General features: G+C 37.0%; 2 protein-coding genes across 7 annotated transcripts in view; both read right to left on the bottom strand.

The window, feature by feature from the left end:
* Positions 1–17,037, bottom strand: part of LOC142339577 (medium-chain specific acyl-CoA dehydrogenase, mitochondrial-like) — a 350,806-nt gene that overhangs the window by 236,828 nt on the left and 96,941 nt on the right. The gene's annotated exons all lie outside the window — the stretch shown is intronic.
* The window catches only part of LOC142339565 (uncharacterized), a 32,728-nt gene continuing 19,114 nt past the window's right edge, over positions 3,424–17,037 (bottom strand). For 3 of the 6 annotated variants that reach the window (XM_075389705.1, XM_075389704.1, XM_075389703.1), the window contains 6 exons: positions 9,871–10,020; positions 9,109–9,269; positions 7,249–7,384; positions 6,571–6,842; positions 5,282–5,545; positions 3,919–4,540 (listed from right to left, as the gene is read on the bottom strand). In XM_075389705.1, coding sequence (XP_075245820.1) covers positions 4,214–4,540; positions 5,282–5,545; positions 6,571–6,842; positions 7,249–7,384; positions 9,109–9,269; positions 9,871–10,020 — 1,310 coding nt within the window. In that variant the 3' untranslated portion in view covers positions 3,919–4,213. Of the gene's footprint in view, positions 3,548–3,916; positions 4,541–5,281; positions 5,546–6,570; positions 6,843–7,248; positions 7,385–9,108; positions 9,270–9,870; positions 10,021–13,162; positions 13,658–17,037 lie in introns of those variants that run through there. The other 3 variants (XR_012759020.1, XM_075389701.1, XM_075389702.1) reach the window with 3 other exon arrangements.

The raw sequence follows: 17,037 nt of genomic DNA, 5'->3' as shown, positions 1-17,037 counted from the left end.
TTCCACACTGCCACATTGAAAATGGATTTCAGGTAAGTGTTTTAAATTTTCAGGCAACAATCCTAAACTAAAAGGGAATAATTGCCAAGAACTTTTCATCCGCGCGCATGATCGAACACGTTTGGGTAAAAAGAGCCAAAAAGTGGCCTAGGGTGTACTGGTTTCTTACTACTGTGGTTGTCGCCATATTAAAAGTTTTAAGCATGATATCAGCTATTCGAAATTTTCAAAACTTGCTATGTTCGTTGTATGTACAGTCTGATGATGTGAAACGTTCTGTGCAGTGTTCACCAATAATGTAAATTAGGCTGCGAAGAAAAGGGACAGACTGGGATGTTTCTTAATCGACTCGGGGCAGACTGGCAGAAGTATTTACACTTCTATTTGACTGGTTCAGTAATGGTTACAATTGAGAGTCAATGGTACAGCGCTGAAACTCACTGTGATCAAGGTCCGGGACCGCACTAAGCAAATCTAACCGGTAGAATTTTGTAGACTACCCGAAGAACTTTTAAGTAACTGTCCGGATAGATATTAGCCTATTCTAAAAGCATAGGACAAGACAAAAGATAAGCACGCGTTTCATCAGTCAAAGTGAAGCTTGAGAAGAAATAAAGGACCACGTTCTAATTGAAGGTTTAAAGAGAATAGAGACGGAGATGATTTTCGAGCGCCCTCTGCTTAAGCCGCAAAAAATGTTCTTGTCGGTCCCTTATTGCACATAACCATCGGAGAAATTTGACTTTGATTGACTGAACTAATATTAATGAAAACTTTTGAAACTAAGTTCCTGTTGTTCATGGGTAACGTTCTCATGGGCAACAGGAACAACGTTTGATTACGTTTTACTCCATTTCAAACCCTAAAGGAGGTGATGAAAACACTCTGGCATAGCCAAATTAGACACAAATTTCATGCGAAAGATCGAACTTATACAATACTACAAAGGTCGTTGAACTGCGAAATCTAAAGTGCGAAATCTACACAAAAGTAGGAGCTGAATAGATACGAGTAATCGATAGCGAGAAAAGTGGCCTAAACGGCTAAAATTTTAGCGAACTGTGGGCTGTAACTCTTTTTCGTTTTCAATTCAACTTTTTCGTGGCTATTTGCACGGACGCACAAGATAACCAGAACTCAAAAATGAGTTCAACAAAGCATTTTGACAAATTTCAAAACGGGAGACTGTAGGTAATTCAAGCTGTAATCTATTCTCATGTGGAACTGACGAAAACCAATTTAGCCGCCGCTGTATGACTATTATCAGCCCAAGCTTTCGGCCCAAATTTTATTCAAAACTTGAAGCACTTTTATCATAACTGAGACCTTCGTGGTATTTTCTGAGCACTGTTAAATTTTGACTGCAAAATTGGACAATTTACAATATTCAGTTTACATAATTTTATATGACTGTTATTTGTTTATTAAAAAAACTGTACTTCTAAAAAATGATATTGTTCTTTGTGTGCGTTTGTGTGAATGCGTTCTTGTGCGTAAAGCATTAAAATTTTTTAAAATTTATGTATATATATTTATATTAGCAACAAATTTGAAATGAACAGAAATTGAAATCACTAAAAATGATGAAGTGAAGCTTGAAAAAGTCACTAGAGAAGTCACTGAAGGTTCTAGAACAACAACGCAAAAATTTTCAAGTGAACATTTGCATAAAAAAGACCAACACGGTTACATTATGTGTTTCAATCTTCGTACGAGAGAAATTAAAATGCAAAGAGCAAAAAAAGCATGTAGCAAAACACTAACAAAAATATTTAACAATTTACAAGTAAGAAAAAAGCAGCATTAGAAATTATTTCAATGAGAAGTGCCATGTCTAGCTTTTTAAGTGTTTCTTCATACTAGCACAACCTATGGAAAATCTCCCAATTAAGAGTCGAGAAAAACTACAGTGGGAAGCATTAAATTAGAAGAATTAGGCAAAAAACGTTATGAAACATACAAAAAGCGGCAAAATTGCTCAATTTCTCAATTTTATTTCAACAAATTTATCTCGAATAAATTTTTCCATCAGTATGAAAGACAACCAATACTGCTAAAAAGAACTGATTTCAACCACAAAACTCCCAAATGATATAAAAATTAAAGAAGATTACGAAAACAGCTTAAAAAACTTGAAACAAGGCAAAATGGCAAAAATAGCTCAAAATTGAATCTAAAAGTTCATTGTGCGCTCTAGTTGGCCAAATATGCTTTCAGACGCACTCTTTCTAGCTTAGATGAAGATACAAGCACCCTGAACTGAAAAATTTCAGGTTAAACTAAATTACTGCTTAGCGAAAAACCTACACACCTAGTTTTCTCGTTTTCTCTCAGAAAAGTGCCATGAAAAGAAAAACTCTTCTTTCCTCAACATTATTACTGGTCAGAAAAGAAGCTCCAGCAATATTCGACTGCGCCTGAATAAAGTTCAAATTCTTTGAATTGTAAAAAGGAGAGCGCCGAAATAATAGCCGTTGAGAGGCTGACCGGTAATAGCCAGTCATAGCTCAATGCCGTGCTATTCTGCAAAAATTTGTCCTCCTCAAGTAATTAACCTACTTTCGCTTTTCGGTCAAAACGCCGCCTGAGCGATTTCTACTTCAGTAAAGTAATTTCGTTGAAAACCAACATTTGCCTTGGAGCCGTAAAAAATCTAAATTTGCTCGCGGCGATCATTTAACTCACTTTTGGTTTTAGGTCAAAACTCGCCTTGAAGAGGTAGTACAAAATGAACCTGTGCAAAACCAATACTCTTCTTCAAGTCATGAAAGAACCATTAGTAGATCAATAATAGCCTCAGCTATGGCCTTTGTGGCTATTAAAAATCAATTCCATTTTGGCGCAGTCTTCATTAGGCTTTCAATCGTAACTGTAACCAAGAAGTTTAGCTGCTTAATGATAAATGAATAAAGCAAACATTGTTGTATGAAAAAGACAAAAGACACACATGATTTCAATAATTACATCAAACTTCGTTCGAGAGCAATTAATCATGTTTGCAAACTCAAGATATTAAGTTTTTTTTTGGTTTCTGGAAAAATGAAAACAGGCAGAAATGTTATTTTGGAAAGTGCTGCTGGAATTGTCTTGCTTGAGACTCTGCCTGCGCACTTAACTTTGAACTCAACTTTCAGTTAAACGCTTTTACTCTTTGCAATCTTGATTTTTAAGATGAATTTCAACTCCGGTCTATAGACACATCACCGTTGCTTCGTCGTATTACTATCTAATCGCAACTTGCAACCCACCGATTTGTAATTTGATTCATCCTAGGCGTGTAAAAACGTATTTGTAGTTTAGCTTTCTCTTCGTAGTGAAAATTTGTTTTGCAGTAAACTGATAACGCTGTATTTGTGAATAAAGTTTATCAAATGATTCTTTTGACGTCGAAGTGTTTGTTAGAAGTCTGGAAATGGTGATCAATCATTTCGAAAATTGAATTGGACTCTTAATTAATTTGAATGTAAAGCTAATGAAGTGAGAAAATAGGATTCAAACTGGGCTGAGTTACTAGCGGGTTAATCTGAATAGTACTTTGCTGTGCACTCTTAATTTGAATGGAGCTTTCAAATGGAAGGGATGGCGATCACCGAATTAGCCGACAGGGGGCTTAGCAGACAACCGAAAATGTAATTTTCACCGGGCAGCCCGGCCGTACTCCAACTGTATCGGATGCATGCATTCCAACTGTATTAGCATTTTGAAAAATCAGATTCGTCGACCAAACAGATTTAAGCTGTCAGCTGACCAATCAGATTTCTCATTGTCCCCTTGTCGGCTTAACTCTATCAGCCATTATTCCTAACAGAGGTATTCGTTACATGAATACACTAATACCCATTAGATCTAATGTAAATCGTTCTCTGAATCCATTCGTGAAATATCGAGGGATATGCACCCTTGTTTGTTTCGAGTTTGTTCATAATTTGGGTTTGCTTTCAGGGAACAATTTTTACGCTGCATATCATATATATCCGATTTAATAGCAGAAGTAATCAATTCCTTCAAAACTGCCTCAATTTGCCTAAAACATTCATCTAGTTTTGTCACCACTTTTTCAATGAAATAAATGAAGATATTATGATATAATTCTTAACAGGTGAAAAAAATACAGACCGAATCAAAGTCCCATTTGAAGCTCCATGTCAAATTTGCAAACGAATTTTGAAATTGTGCATGATGAAAAGGTTGCAATAATTAGTTGAAAAAAAGGTCAAATATTTTCCTCATCACTCGCAGCATTGACTAAACTTTGTAGCTGCGAGTTGTTCACATTTCGTTTTTTGGGAACATTTTCAACACATGTCACAGTTACCACGTCATCATTTTCAGGGCGTGTTACAGATCCAAGGTGTGGGATCCTGTCGTTTTTGAATTCTCTCACGTATTCTAGGCCCTGGTGCACTTTCATACATTTTAGGAACCCTTTGCGTTCGAAGCCCCCTTTGCGTCGCCCACTCTTGGTTCGCTCTTCATCTGCTTTCTCCACTAGTTTTCGTATCTTGCGATGTCGTCGCGAAGTCACGTAAAGAAACCAGGCCTGAAATGCAATCAAATTTTACAAGGTAGCAAAAGAAAACATTGCAGACGTCTCTTACTGACATCAGATAATGTTTATCCTAGCTTTTTTATTCATAATTCCAATACGTTAAAGTGTAAATTAGTTGAGGTTTTGTTACAACTCTTAATGTGTTCAGTATACATTGAGAATTTGTTCTAGAAATTGTTTTAGCTCAGTTTTGCCGAGTTGATTAGGGAAGAATTGGAGCGCCAAAAAGATGTCCCTATAAATAAGAAAATTAAAAACGTGAGCTTGAGGTTTGCAAAAATGAGAGCATTTTTTGCAAATGTTTCGAATTGAAAGGTAGAAATTGGTGACGTATTAAGTGATCAAATTTCCGATGAGTGGTGAGAACAGGCTACTGTTAATACTGCAGACTGAAAGCCTAATGCTGCGATTACGCAGAAACACATTTATTTATTTATTTATATAAATACTGGGAATCTTTTCCATTTGTGCCCCCCGCTAAGTGGGTTTAATGATTTACTATGTAATGAATAATGATACGTGCTCTTCAATTGTGAGTAGCTTAACGTACTGGGTGGGGGGGAGGGTCTCGCGTACATTTTTTTTTGAAAAATTAAATAGCCAGATCTCTGCAGTGCAAAATTCTAAGTCCCAAACTTTCACACAATGCACACTTTGTGTTTCAAGTAAGGAGACGGTTCTGGATTGATGTCAGATTTTCTCAGTTATGAATACTTAAAATGTGAGATGTACCCAGTATAGGAGATGATAGAGTACCAATCCTATCCCGATCACTAGAACAGACCACTTGTCCAGATCCTTTGCAATTGGCTCCTCCTTCCAGATGCTGAGGATGGAAATCTCCACTGTTATGGCCATCAGGATCAACATACTGATCAGAATGTAGAGATCAAGCATGGTGTTGTATGAGATCATGGGTAGCTTGCCAGCTGTTGAGAGTTTGAATGTCACTGAAGTGAGCAGGATAGTCAGGATCACTGTCAGGCGGTACTTCACCTGAAAGAGTGAAAGGCTGAACGTCTATACATTGTCTCTGAATTGGTTACAGCTGATATTTTCGCACAATTTGAGCTTTTTTATTTCGTCCCCACTCAAAGTTGTTAATATGCCAAGAATAGCACTAACGCTTCAAGACGCACACGATGAGGAAAGAAAGAGGGGTGCAATTTTTTTTAATTGAATTCATAGAATGGATCAAAACATGGTCGAATCCGTTTAATTGTAGATTAGGTTATCATAACATAGCTGGCAGATTGCCAGAAAATAGCCGCAATAGATTCGTAGACCGGCACTCTAAAAAAACAGTAAAAAAGACAGACCAAAAAAAATTCGTCTTTTCATTGAAGGCTGATATGTTATATTTTGATTTAAAATCTGTATAAGTTATTACTGCCTCTATTAGCTGATCTCAAATAACCTTCATTTAGAGTGACACACACCCATTTGACCTTATCTCTTTGAATTAAAGTAAATAAAAGTCAATTTCAAAGTGAGGAAGTCATTTTTGAGAGTGAGGTAAGTCAAGTGTGACCAAAAATTTAATCACGCGCATGATCAAAAAAACTCGCTCCACTAAGAGCGAAAAATGACGTCACACATGCAATTCAGTTGAAATTGCATGAACGAATGAACAAAAAATGGCTGTGACGTCATATGGTCGTAACAAAAATCATGACGACGAAATAAAAAAAACCAAGAGAAGGCCAATAATAGCCTCAGCTATCGCTGTGCGGCTATTAAAAACGTTTTGCACTTGACAATATTCTAGTTTTGTGGGTGCAATTAATTTTTCGTTATTTTCAGCTCTCGTCTGCAAGTCAATAAAGTAGACTCGAATTTTCCAATCCTACTCAATGACAAATGCATAATGCGAACATTCTAGAAACCCAACTGTTCCTTCAAAATAGGAAACCTTGATTGAAGGGGAAAATACTACACAATTGGTCAGCCTAGGCACTGAATACTTCCTAAGATTCAAAAAGCACAAGAGAAGCAATTAAGTATAGACTACTTCTACTGACATCTTTCGGGTCGATTGCGAAACAGGAAAGACTGATGAAGACTAGACATGTCATAATGAGGTAGTTGTTCCATATGAAGAACATGGGGTTTCTCGCCACTCGACAGGTGGCAGAGATGATGGGCACTGAGAAGTTGGTCTGTTTTGTGGGGTCCGGAATCACCCCAGGCAGGATTTGTACGTGATCAAACAGGGAGAAGTTGTTCTCATCCTGGAACATCTCCTGCTTGATGCTGGAGGGGAGAACTGTGTCCTCCATCAGCTCTATCTCATCTGAAAAGGAGAAAAAATGCACTTCTCAGAAGTAATGATAACGTCTATTGAACATATCTTCGAAATTGGATCTTATGAATAAGTAGCATATGTGCCTGAGTTCAACAATTTGGCTCACATTTTAGTTCAGTTTTCCAAAAAAAAATGGTGCGTGGTCACATCATCTAGCTTCATTGACCCAAAGCACCAGCTCAGCATTTGGAAGACTATTCAGGAATTCAGAAAGTAGATGGCATTTTTGGTTAAGATGATCGTCTACAAAAGAAATCTATTCTTATGGTTCTTAAGAGGCTTTTGTCTATTCAGAGACTCAATCTTCAGCCATATCATCAATCAGGTACTCTCCTATCGATCAAGTTATAAAATCTACTCTATGATTATATATCGTTCTGTGTTTTCTCTGTACCAGAAGACAGTTCAGACATGACTGTGACGCTAAGGTCCTGCACGTCTCTGGGGAACTCGAACAGCTCCATCTTCTCAAAGAACACTCCCCGCACTCTGCGCGTGTGGTGGATGTACGGATGTCCCATACTGTCCACCTAAACATATTTCATGTTCTTGGCAGGACTGCATGTACCTTTATTTACAAACATAGCTGGCAGATTGCCAGAAAATAGCCGCAATTGATTCGTAGATCGGCAGTCCAAAAAAAACAGTAAAAAAGACAGACCAAAAAATTTCGTCTTTTCATTGAAGGCTGATCTTTTATATTTTGATTAAAAATCTGTATAAGTTATTGCTGCCTCTATTAGCTGATCTCGAATAGCCTTCATTTAGAGTGACACACACCCATCTGACCTTATCTCTTTGAATTAAAGTAAATAAAAGTCAATTTCAAATTGAGGAAGTCATTTTTGAGAGTGAGGTAAGTCGTGTGACCAAAAATTTAATCACGCGCATGAACAAAAAACTCGCTCCACTAAGAGCGAAAAATGACGTCACACATGCAATTCAGTTGAAATTGCATGAACGAATGAACAAAAAGTGGCTGTGACGTCATATGGTCGTAACAAAAATCATGACGACGAAATAAAAAACATAGCAGGACAAGTCCTGACACACAATTCAAAGAATTTTCATTGACTAAACAGAAAACTAGACCAAGAACGGACTATGAATGGATTGGGAAAACCTTTTCGAAAAAAGTCCGATCCAAAAAATCGAAAACACTGTAAAAATCAAAGTGAAATTGCCGCATGTGAACAAAAATTCACTAGCGAGAAAGCGAATTTTTGTTCAAACACCATTTTCTCACTCTACTTTAAATTTAGAGCGAAAAAATCGCCGCAAAACCACTCGCTTTTTCGCTCCACTTCCTGTTTCGGCGTGACCAAAATCACTACTCCAATTTGACTTCAAAAATCATGAAAATGTGTGAACAGATCTTAAACAAAAAAAAACATAGCTGGCAGATTGCCAGAAAATAGCCGCAATAGATTCGTAGATCGGCAGTCTAAAAAAACAGTAAAGACAGACCAAAAAAATTTGTCTTTTCATTGAAGGCTGATCTGGTATATTTTGATTAAAAATCTGTATAAGTTATTGCTGCCTCTATTAGCTGATCTCAAATAACCTTCATTTAGAGTGACACACACCCATTTGACCTTATCTCTTTGAATTAAAGTAAATAAAAGTCAATTTCAAAGTGAGGAAGTCATTTTTGAGAGTGAGGTAAGTCAAGTGTGACCAAAAATTTAATCACGCAAATGAACAAAAAAACTCGCTCCACTAAGAACGAAAAATGACGTCACGCATGCAATTCAGTTGAAATTGCATGAACGAATGAACAAAAAGTGGCTGTGACGTCATATGGTCGTAACAAAAATCATGACGACGAAATAAAAAAAAAACCAAGAGAAGGCCAATAATAGCCCCAGCTATCGCTGTGCGGCTATTAAAAAAGACAGCGCCCCAATACAATTCAAATTCTTTGAATTGTAAAAAACCAAGAGAAGGCCAATAATAGCCTCAGCTATCGCTGTGCGGCTATTAAACAAAACTCCCATGAGTCTATTCCAGTCGATTAAATGTCAACTTTAGATGACGATGGTAACGGTTCTAACAGTTTGTAACTATCCAAGCGCAAATACGACAACCCTTCAATCAAATCTTTGCTCAGAAGCTTGCCCCACCTCGTCGAATCGTCTTTCGAGTTCGACATCTTTTGTCATATTTAACGGTTAAGGGAACAATTTTCTAACAATCTTGCCTGTTTGGCACTGTTGGTGATAAAAAACAATATGGGAGCTGTTAACTGATGGACCTTGATGGATTCGGCGACTTCGTTGATGCCAGCCTGGACAGCCTCCAAATTGACGATGATGAGTTTGGGATCCCAGAGGGGTCCAGAGTAGTGCTCAAACTCAGCCTTCTTCGTGTAATTCTCCAAGAAGGGCTCGTACCACCTCGCCTCCACTATCACCTCTGCCTGTTAAATTACACTGTCCTACACGATATTGTCACACATATAGGCGTAAACGACGCTTCAGTACCCTGATGATTTTTTTGGAACGCATTTTGCAGAGATATTAGTGTTGATTTTTTTTCATCTTTCGATACGAGTTAGGGAAAACAGTTAGTTAGGAACTGTTCCTTAATAAAAATATGACTGCAAAGATCGATAATACATTGATTTAGATTTTGTAGAGTTATCAAACATAACCGACTAACGTCGGGCGAATGCTCTCAAACGACCGGTGAGCGGTCGTTTGAGAGTCTCCAAAAAGTTTGAGCTGTGAAACAGAGCTGAAAGGCTCTAAGAGCACTTAATGCCCGCTGGGCGCTACCTGTTTATCCCGTTTTTGAGGACGAAAAGTCAAAAGCGTCAGACGAAAAATCGGTCAAGCGAAAAATCGCATAAAAAAAGACCAACAGGACTATTATAATTGCTACAAACTTCGTTTGAGAGCAATTAATTAGTTTGCAGTGTGACAGTTATATGGGTTGGCCTTGGCTATAGATAAAAGACATGTGAAGCATTAGACGTTATACGTTATAAACACTAAGACATTTAAGAGGGAGATACTAGCCTTGAATGTCTGGTTCTTAGTGTCAACTTCTCCGAACTTGATGAAGTGGAAGGAGAAGTAGACGAGGCGCTTGGAGACTGCAGCCGAGGAGGACTGCTGGCAGATGACCCTGTACGTATCCAGGGCTTTGGCCAATCGAGACCTCACTAAAATCAACAGCACAAATACGCTTATCATAAACCGACTAACGTCGGAAAAATTGCTCTAGAATGACAGGCGGGGCAATTTAATTCGGAGGGAGCTGTAGCATGGATTATTTTTATTTATAGGTGCAAAAATTTCAATCAAAAATGAAGAAGACAAGCATGAAAATGTATATTGAGAAGTCAAAGAACGGTGATGAACGGTCAAGCAAAATTTTGCATAAATAATACATACAGGTTTACAATAATTTCCACGAACTTCGTTCGAGAGCAATTAATAAGCAAATACGGGACGAGACGTCTCGATTTGATTATGTTGAGAAAGAGGCAATCAACGACCAATGCTGATTTCAGATATAAGCAACGATTTTATACTGATTTTACTGCACTAAGAAGAACTACGTGTTTGCGCGTGCACGAGATGTCTTTTCAGAACCTATTCCGTTCCTCAGTGGTGTTAACGATTCCGAATCGTAAATAAAATTGCATGCATCTTGTATATGAACACAACTGACTGACGTTGAGCGAATTGCTCCCAAACAACTGGCGAGGGGTTGGTTTTGATAATATCTAGCTTACTTAGAGTGCTTAGCCTCACTGGGTTAGGGGGTGGGAGGATAAAGAATATTGGAGGATGGGGGGTCCAAACTACTCAAAAGTACCCTCTGAACACATTACCATTAAATTGTGCCCTTTGTTTCTTCCAGTTTCTTTGAGACGTACTCTTAGACTAGTACAGCTTTCAGAGAACGTCACGTTGAACTAATGCCTTCGTGTTGTGCCGGTTTATCTAGTTCCTTATGACGATAAGTCAAATCGGTCAGAAGAAGGACGGTTAGAGTTTTTTTGCTTCAAACCTTTTTTATGTGGCAACGTTCCTGCATTGATCTTCAGAAGTAAGTTAACTGAAAACGCAATAGTCGATTAGGATATTTCAAAATGGTTCTTTCAGAGCCAAATAACAGGGTTCTCCTTATTCGCTATTTAAACTATTACAGTAAGCAGATATATACAATTTCAGACTTTCCAAACTTAGCTGTATCTGTTTTTTGTCCATTTAAGTAAGATTTCTGTATTGATTTGCAATTTGAAAATAAAAAAAGTTAATTTTAGAAATTTTGTATGAATTTTGTGTCTTTTTACATGAAATAAAGATTTTCTATTACAGAGAGGTGCGAGGAATTATAATTTGTCGTAAATGAAATGGATATTGCGATAATATTTGGAAATCAACATATTTCTTCAGGCGTCTGTTTAGCTTTGTTCTCTAAGCAACGTCAGGGCATCAAATATTATTGCTTGCAAAATTTTCAAGGTGCGCTCTTCGAAAAAGAATTCGGGATTCTACATTTTGTAATGATAGAACAATTGGGGACTCTAATTTTTGTAATGATTGAGAAGTCGGTAAGATACTGCTAAATTTTTCCCTTCGTAAGCCTATCGTCTTTAAAGATTTCCAAAAACGAGGCCTGCCTAATGTTGATACTGCTAGGCATATAAGATAGTTTAACAAAGTTTGGTATTTAAAGCATCATTCTTATATAGCAACAATTCAATAGTTTGTGTTGTCAGTTTTAGGAACAGTTCGAATAATTGTTCCCACCTTTAAATTTATTCGCGAGTTAGGAACATTATGCTACCCTGGCGTTTTAAATTTATTTTTAGCCGATTGATATCTTCTGCGGTCTTTTACCAAATTGGTATCATTGAAATACTCAATCGATTCTCGAAGAGGAATTTTCAATTTTTGATTGCTCGAGAAAAAAACACAAAAAAACAAGTTTCTTATTTCTTGACTTTTCACTATCCCGAACACTTAAAATTAATCCAATTTTGCTATAATTTGTTCTCTAGGTCAGCTTTTTTTAATAGTTGATATCGATCTGTGGAGCTATTATTCACCTTCTCTTTCTTCTTCACGATCCAAAGACTTGAATTCTGTTGGTGCGCTGTCTATTTCTTTAAGATCTGGTCACGCATTCTTGAAGTCAAATTTGAGTGATCAAAGTCAAAAAGGAGTGGCGATTCTAATCGCCCCAAAGCAACAACGAGAGCAAAAACGCGACTTATTTTGGTCACTAAATTTTTCATTTCGATGCTAAATTAGGGTGAAGAAGTACTTATTGAAGGTAGTGTTTGCTTTTTTGAGTCGCTCAATTGCGTTCATGAAATTTTCCTGTTTTCTTTTTTGAATTTTGCGTTGTTTGTTGTTCTTTTTGTTTTTCTCATTATACGATCTGTTAAAGTATAGGTCCTTTGGTGTTTTCTATTGGGACATTGTTTCACCTATTTAAGGCCTTTGGATGATATTATCAACTTTTTGTATCTTTTGCATTATTTAATTTCATAAAACAATGGTGCATTTTTGAGTTTTACACTTTTTGTTGTTCCATTTGTTGTCTGAACAATTAGTCCCCATTAATTTTCGGTCGCATTGGCTTTTGGTGAAGCTTCATGTTAATCTGTTTGACAGTTTCACGTGACTCTTTCTGGTTGTTACAACTTTGTACTTTACTAAGATTTTGAATTTACTGAGGATTTGTTTTTAACTGTTTTTGTTGTCTTTTTGTTTTCTTATTATTAATTCTCATTAATGATAGTTTCTTTCGGCCCCGTACTCAAGCTTAAAACAACTGCTTTTTATCTTCATTTTACCGCTTGGTTTTTTTGAGAGTTTTCTTACATGGTTTTATTCATAAATCATTACTTAGTTTTCCGAATTTTTTTTCTGTATTTACCGTTCCTTTTGAGGTCTTGTGACTTAGTCTCAAAAATGTCTCAAAGTTGCATGGGTTTTCCGTGAAGTTTTTAAATTGAAGATGGTTGATTTTATATCCTTTTATTCAATTTCAGCTGCCTGATCTATTTTCGGCTGTTTATTTATTCCCTGGTTTTTTTTTTCATTGTTTTGTCACATCCGGTGTAAAAAATTTAATGTTTTTAGCTAATGTTTCTCTTATTTTTTAATCCGGTTTATAGATTTCTCAGATTCCGTATATAATGCGCCTTTGCTTGTAAGCTTTTCTCCATCTGTAGGCGATATCTTTTTGTGTACAAATATATAAACATCATCAAAATCAGTTTGCTACAAATTCATACGGTTGATTTTGCTACGCTTAACATGCTCAAGAAACTTCATACGTACCTTGCGTCTGATGTTTGTCGGAAAATGAGAAAAAAAGCATGCAATTAACACTAAAAGAATTTGTATCCTGGTTCTCAAGGTAATACCAAAGAGGAGTAACAACATTAACAGCATGTACGCAACTGAAATTTTTCACCGACTATTTCAAAATTCAGGAACAAAATGTGAAATCTATTTTTGTGAGGTAATGACAAACCCAATCGTGTAATCAAGCTTAAATTTCCATTTCGATATTTTTCGTTTTGATAATATTACAACCTTTTGACGTATTTTTCAAGAACAATGAGTGCGAATAATACTTTTGGTAATTGGTAGTAATTTGCGACAATATTATTAAAATAAATTATGTAAATTCAAATTTTATAGGCAATATGTTATAATCAAAACATTGCTCATCTGCAATATTTGTAAAAATTAGTTTCAGATTCGTTTCAATGGCAAGAGACAGACGTGCAAGTTCCCACTAACACAAAACAATGATTAAATACGTCAACTCATGCCGAGCCGCCCGCTGACGTAAGGAAGAGAAGAAAAAATAAATAGCTGCTGATGGAAGTTTTCAGGCGAGAGATTGTGAACAGAAATGAGAACGGGGGCGCTGATGGTAATGGGACTGTTTTCAACTACAATTACAGCAGTGACTGCGGCTGCTGCTGTTAATGGTACTCCTCTTATTTCGGGATACGATTGATTGGTTGTGCCTACCTTTCAGTTAATGCTTGCTGCTTTAGTCGAAATGTGTGCGAATTTGTGATTTAGAAAGGATGTTCTGCTCGAATTTTTCAATGATGCTTTTAAACGCTAAGTAGCTTTTATTATGTGCAACTTGAATTACCTTTCAGCAAAAATACATCGCGTTTCTCATTGTATGAATTAGTTTTTGTTTGCTTTTTACGCCATGAAATAATCGAAATTGTTTGCGTCAATACGAAAACGACAAAATGCAGCAGTGTTACATTAGAAAGCTCTCTTTGTAGTTAATTGTTGCCAAGAGAGAAAACATTTTTTTGTCAAGTCAGAGAAAGTTTGTTCGAAAAAGGTGCTTGAAAAAATTTGCAAGCAAGACATCGCAGAATTTTGTTTTGGGAGCTTCTGCGAGTACATTTTCAGAAATGTACTCTTGGTATCTTAAGTTATTGCCTTGGTGCCCCCAAAGTAGTCTACTCCTTGCGATGCAATTCTCCTTCAGACGAATAAAAATTTTTGTGCAAAATTGATTCTTCAGCATTTGAAGGATTTTAAGGAGCTTTAATGGCAGATAATTCCTGGGAACAGGCGTGCCTTCCAGTCAACAAAAACGTTAATGCCAAAATCCAACTGATGATATCTTATTTGTTAGGTCACTCGAAGCATTAGGTGAAATTGTGGCCACACAGCCATCTCAATGAAGATAACCCAGCCTATTATACCTTGTTAGGTAAACAAGCTTCCACTAGAGAAGAAGCTTGTTTGCTATCACTGTCTCTACCACAATCAGCTGCTTGATCGTTCGCAGCCGCCCTTCAAGCTATGTGGCTGCATTCTTCAAATGAATTTGTGCTGCTCTTTAATATTGACTGGGTGCCAGATTGTACTAGGGCGAGAGAAAGTTCCCATTTCTATATATCTGGTTTTGCGTACGATGGTAGATCATGCCATGGCCGGGGTGATATGATCGCTCGTCGTGATCGTATACGATACAGAGAATTATGTCAACTTGATCGGGAACCGATTTTTCAACCATCAGTGAGCACAGGAGTTTTCTGCCCGAAAACAGTTCAAAACCTAGTGACATACTGTTGCCTGTTGGGAATGCGGGTCAGCCAGCAGTTTTTGTAATCGAACTGTATCCCAAATGCTGCGTTGAAATAATGGCTTAACCTGTCAACTGCTTAGGAAAGGAAGTAGCAAAGTTGTTTCGCGGTGTGTAATCACAAGCTGTCGGTTGGGGAGCTCAGTCAGTCTCTTTTATAGCAGTACAAGGGTGCGTAATCTTGCTAATTGCAAGATTTAGGGTTATAAGCTCATGTGAATCGCAGGCAAATTTGATCGAATTTTTTTTATCTCGCCCGATATGAGGGGCGTCTTTATAAAATGTGTCACAATTTGAGCAGGGACAATCAATTTTGACGAGGTTTGCGATGAGCCTCATCCAATGAGTGGGGAGCTCAAAAATTTCTCGGTTTACTTGTATTAGCCGTAGGTCAATGATTGAAAAAATCTGGGAACGAGAACAGAGGAATTACCTCAAAAGATATTTTATAAAAAGTAGCTGAGAACATTGTTGACTCCATTGTTGATTTGTCCAAACTGTTGATAATAATAATGATTGGCTGTGAACCAAGGTTTCTTCATTTCAAGCTATGAAAATCTTATTAAAACTCAGACTTATTTAGCCTATAAAAATTAACTGATTTTGAGCGTGGGTGGGGCGATTGTCCACGAGTACTGGTGGGTGGAGTGAGTTAAATGTGGCGGGGTGAAATGGCGAGGTTGAGTGGGGAAAAGTGGGAGGGGTTCAATTCATTGAAGACGCCTTTCACACAGTGAGTTTGTGTCTTAAACAGTATCGGTGAATCCTATAAGTTGAGCTTCGAGAGCCGTAAGCCTCTAAGAGAACTTGATGCCCTCCCGGTTTTAGCATGTTTATCCCGTTTTCGTTTTTAAGGACGCAAAGAGGTAAATGGTCAGGCGAAAAAAAAGATCAGACGAACACTCTGTAGTACGAAAACTCGCTCAAAGAAGACCGGCAGGACTTATTTAATTGCTACAAACTTTAAGATCAATTAAATAGCGAAAAAATCTTTGATATCAAATTGTAATTAGATGCACTAAAAATTTTGATTTGATTTTTGGAAATGATGAGTTGAGTATGACCAAGTTATGTGTTGCTACTTGCCTAAGAGTGAAAAAATGTGCTGAGGTTATTAAGAGCTCCCCATCATTTAAACATAACCGACTAAACGTCGGCAGAATTGCTCTCGAACGACTAGTGGGAGCTCTAAATGAATTGCAGCCTGCTTCAGTCGGGGGGGGGGGGGGAGGGAGCTTTTAAATGGGACTAAGAAGTTCAGTAGTGGGCTTCAAATAACCACATTAGAGGTTAACATATACCACTATTAAGATTTAAAGTAAAAAATGGCACCGGTTTCGACGCATTTTTCATTTGACTTTTAGTATTAAATTGCCGCCAATTGAGTTCAGCTGCTTGAAAGTGCGATTGAGAGAGAATTTTAGATCACGCGAAACTCAAAAAGTCAAGGGCGTAAAAGTCACTCGAAAAGTCAAAATTGTCAAGCGAAAATTTTGCATAAAAAAGACACACGTTTACAATAATTGCTATGAACTTCGTTCAAGAGCAATTAATGTTTTTTCAATGATTTAACAACAGTTTTTCCGATATTTGAGATTTTTCAAATTAGGCAAAATAAGTTAGTGAACCTGTAAAATTATCCTTTAAACCGCTGTACATCGGATTTATTGATCTCGAACTTCTTGTGAGAGCACGTTTTTTTTGCAACATACTTCGGTTTGGGGTGGACATTTTGTGCATAGGGCCAATATGTTAATTAAGAGAACTTATTCTTTTAGGGTTTAGTATAGACAACTATAAAGCTTTGAAGTAGAAAATGATTTTTCGCTGGCTTTTAATTAGTCTATAACAGTAAACTAACATCAAATTAGTAGACCTGTTTGTGAATTGTGAATCAGAGAAATTTTGACCAGACATAACTCAGAAAAGTCAAGGATTTGATAATCAATCGAAATGTCAGAAATGGTCAGGAAAAACTTCGTTCCTTGGCAATTAATCAGTGCCGCAAATAATAGTTACCGCAAATATTCAGAGCTCTTTGCAATTTTTTTTAAAATGGTTGTTGAAAATCTTTAGTTTTAAT

This window comes from Convolutriloba macropyga, chromosome 5, assembly GCF_964194025.1.
Source record: "Convolutriloba macropyga chromosome 5, txConMacr16.3, whole genome shotgun sequence".
Taxonomy (NCBI): Eukaryota; Metazoa; Xenacoelomorpha; order Acoela; family Convolutidae; genus Convolutriloba; species Convolutriloba macropyga.
Note: the sequence above shows the minus strand (reverse complement) of the source record. Positions and strands in the feature narration are given on the sequence as shown.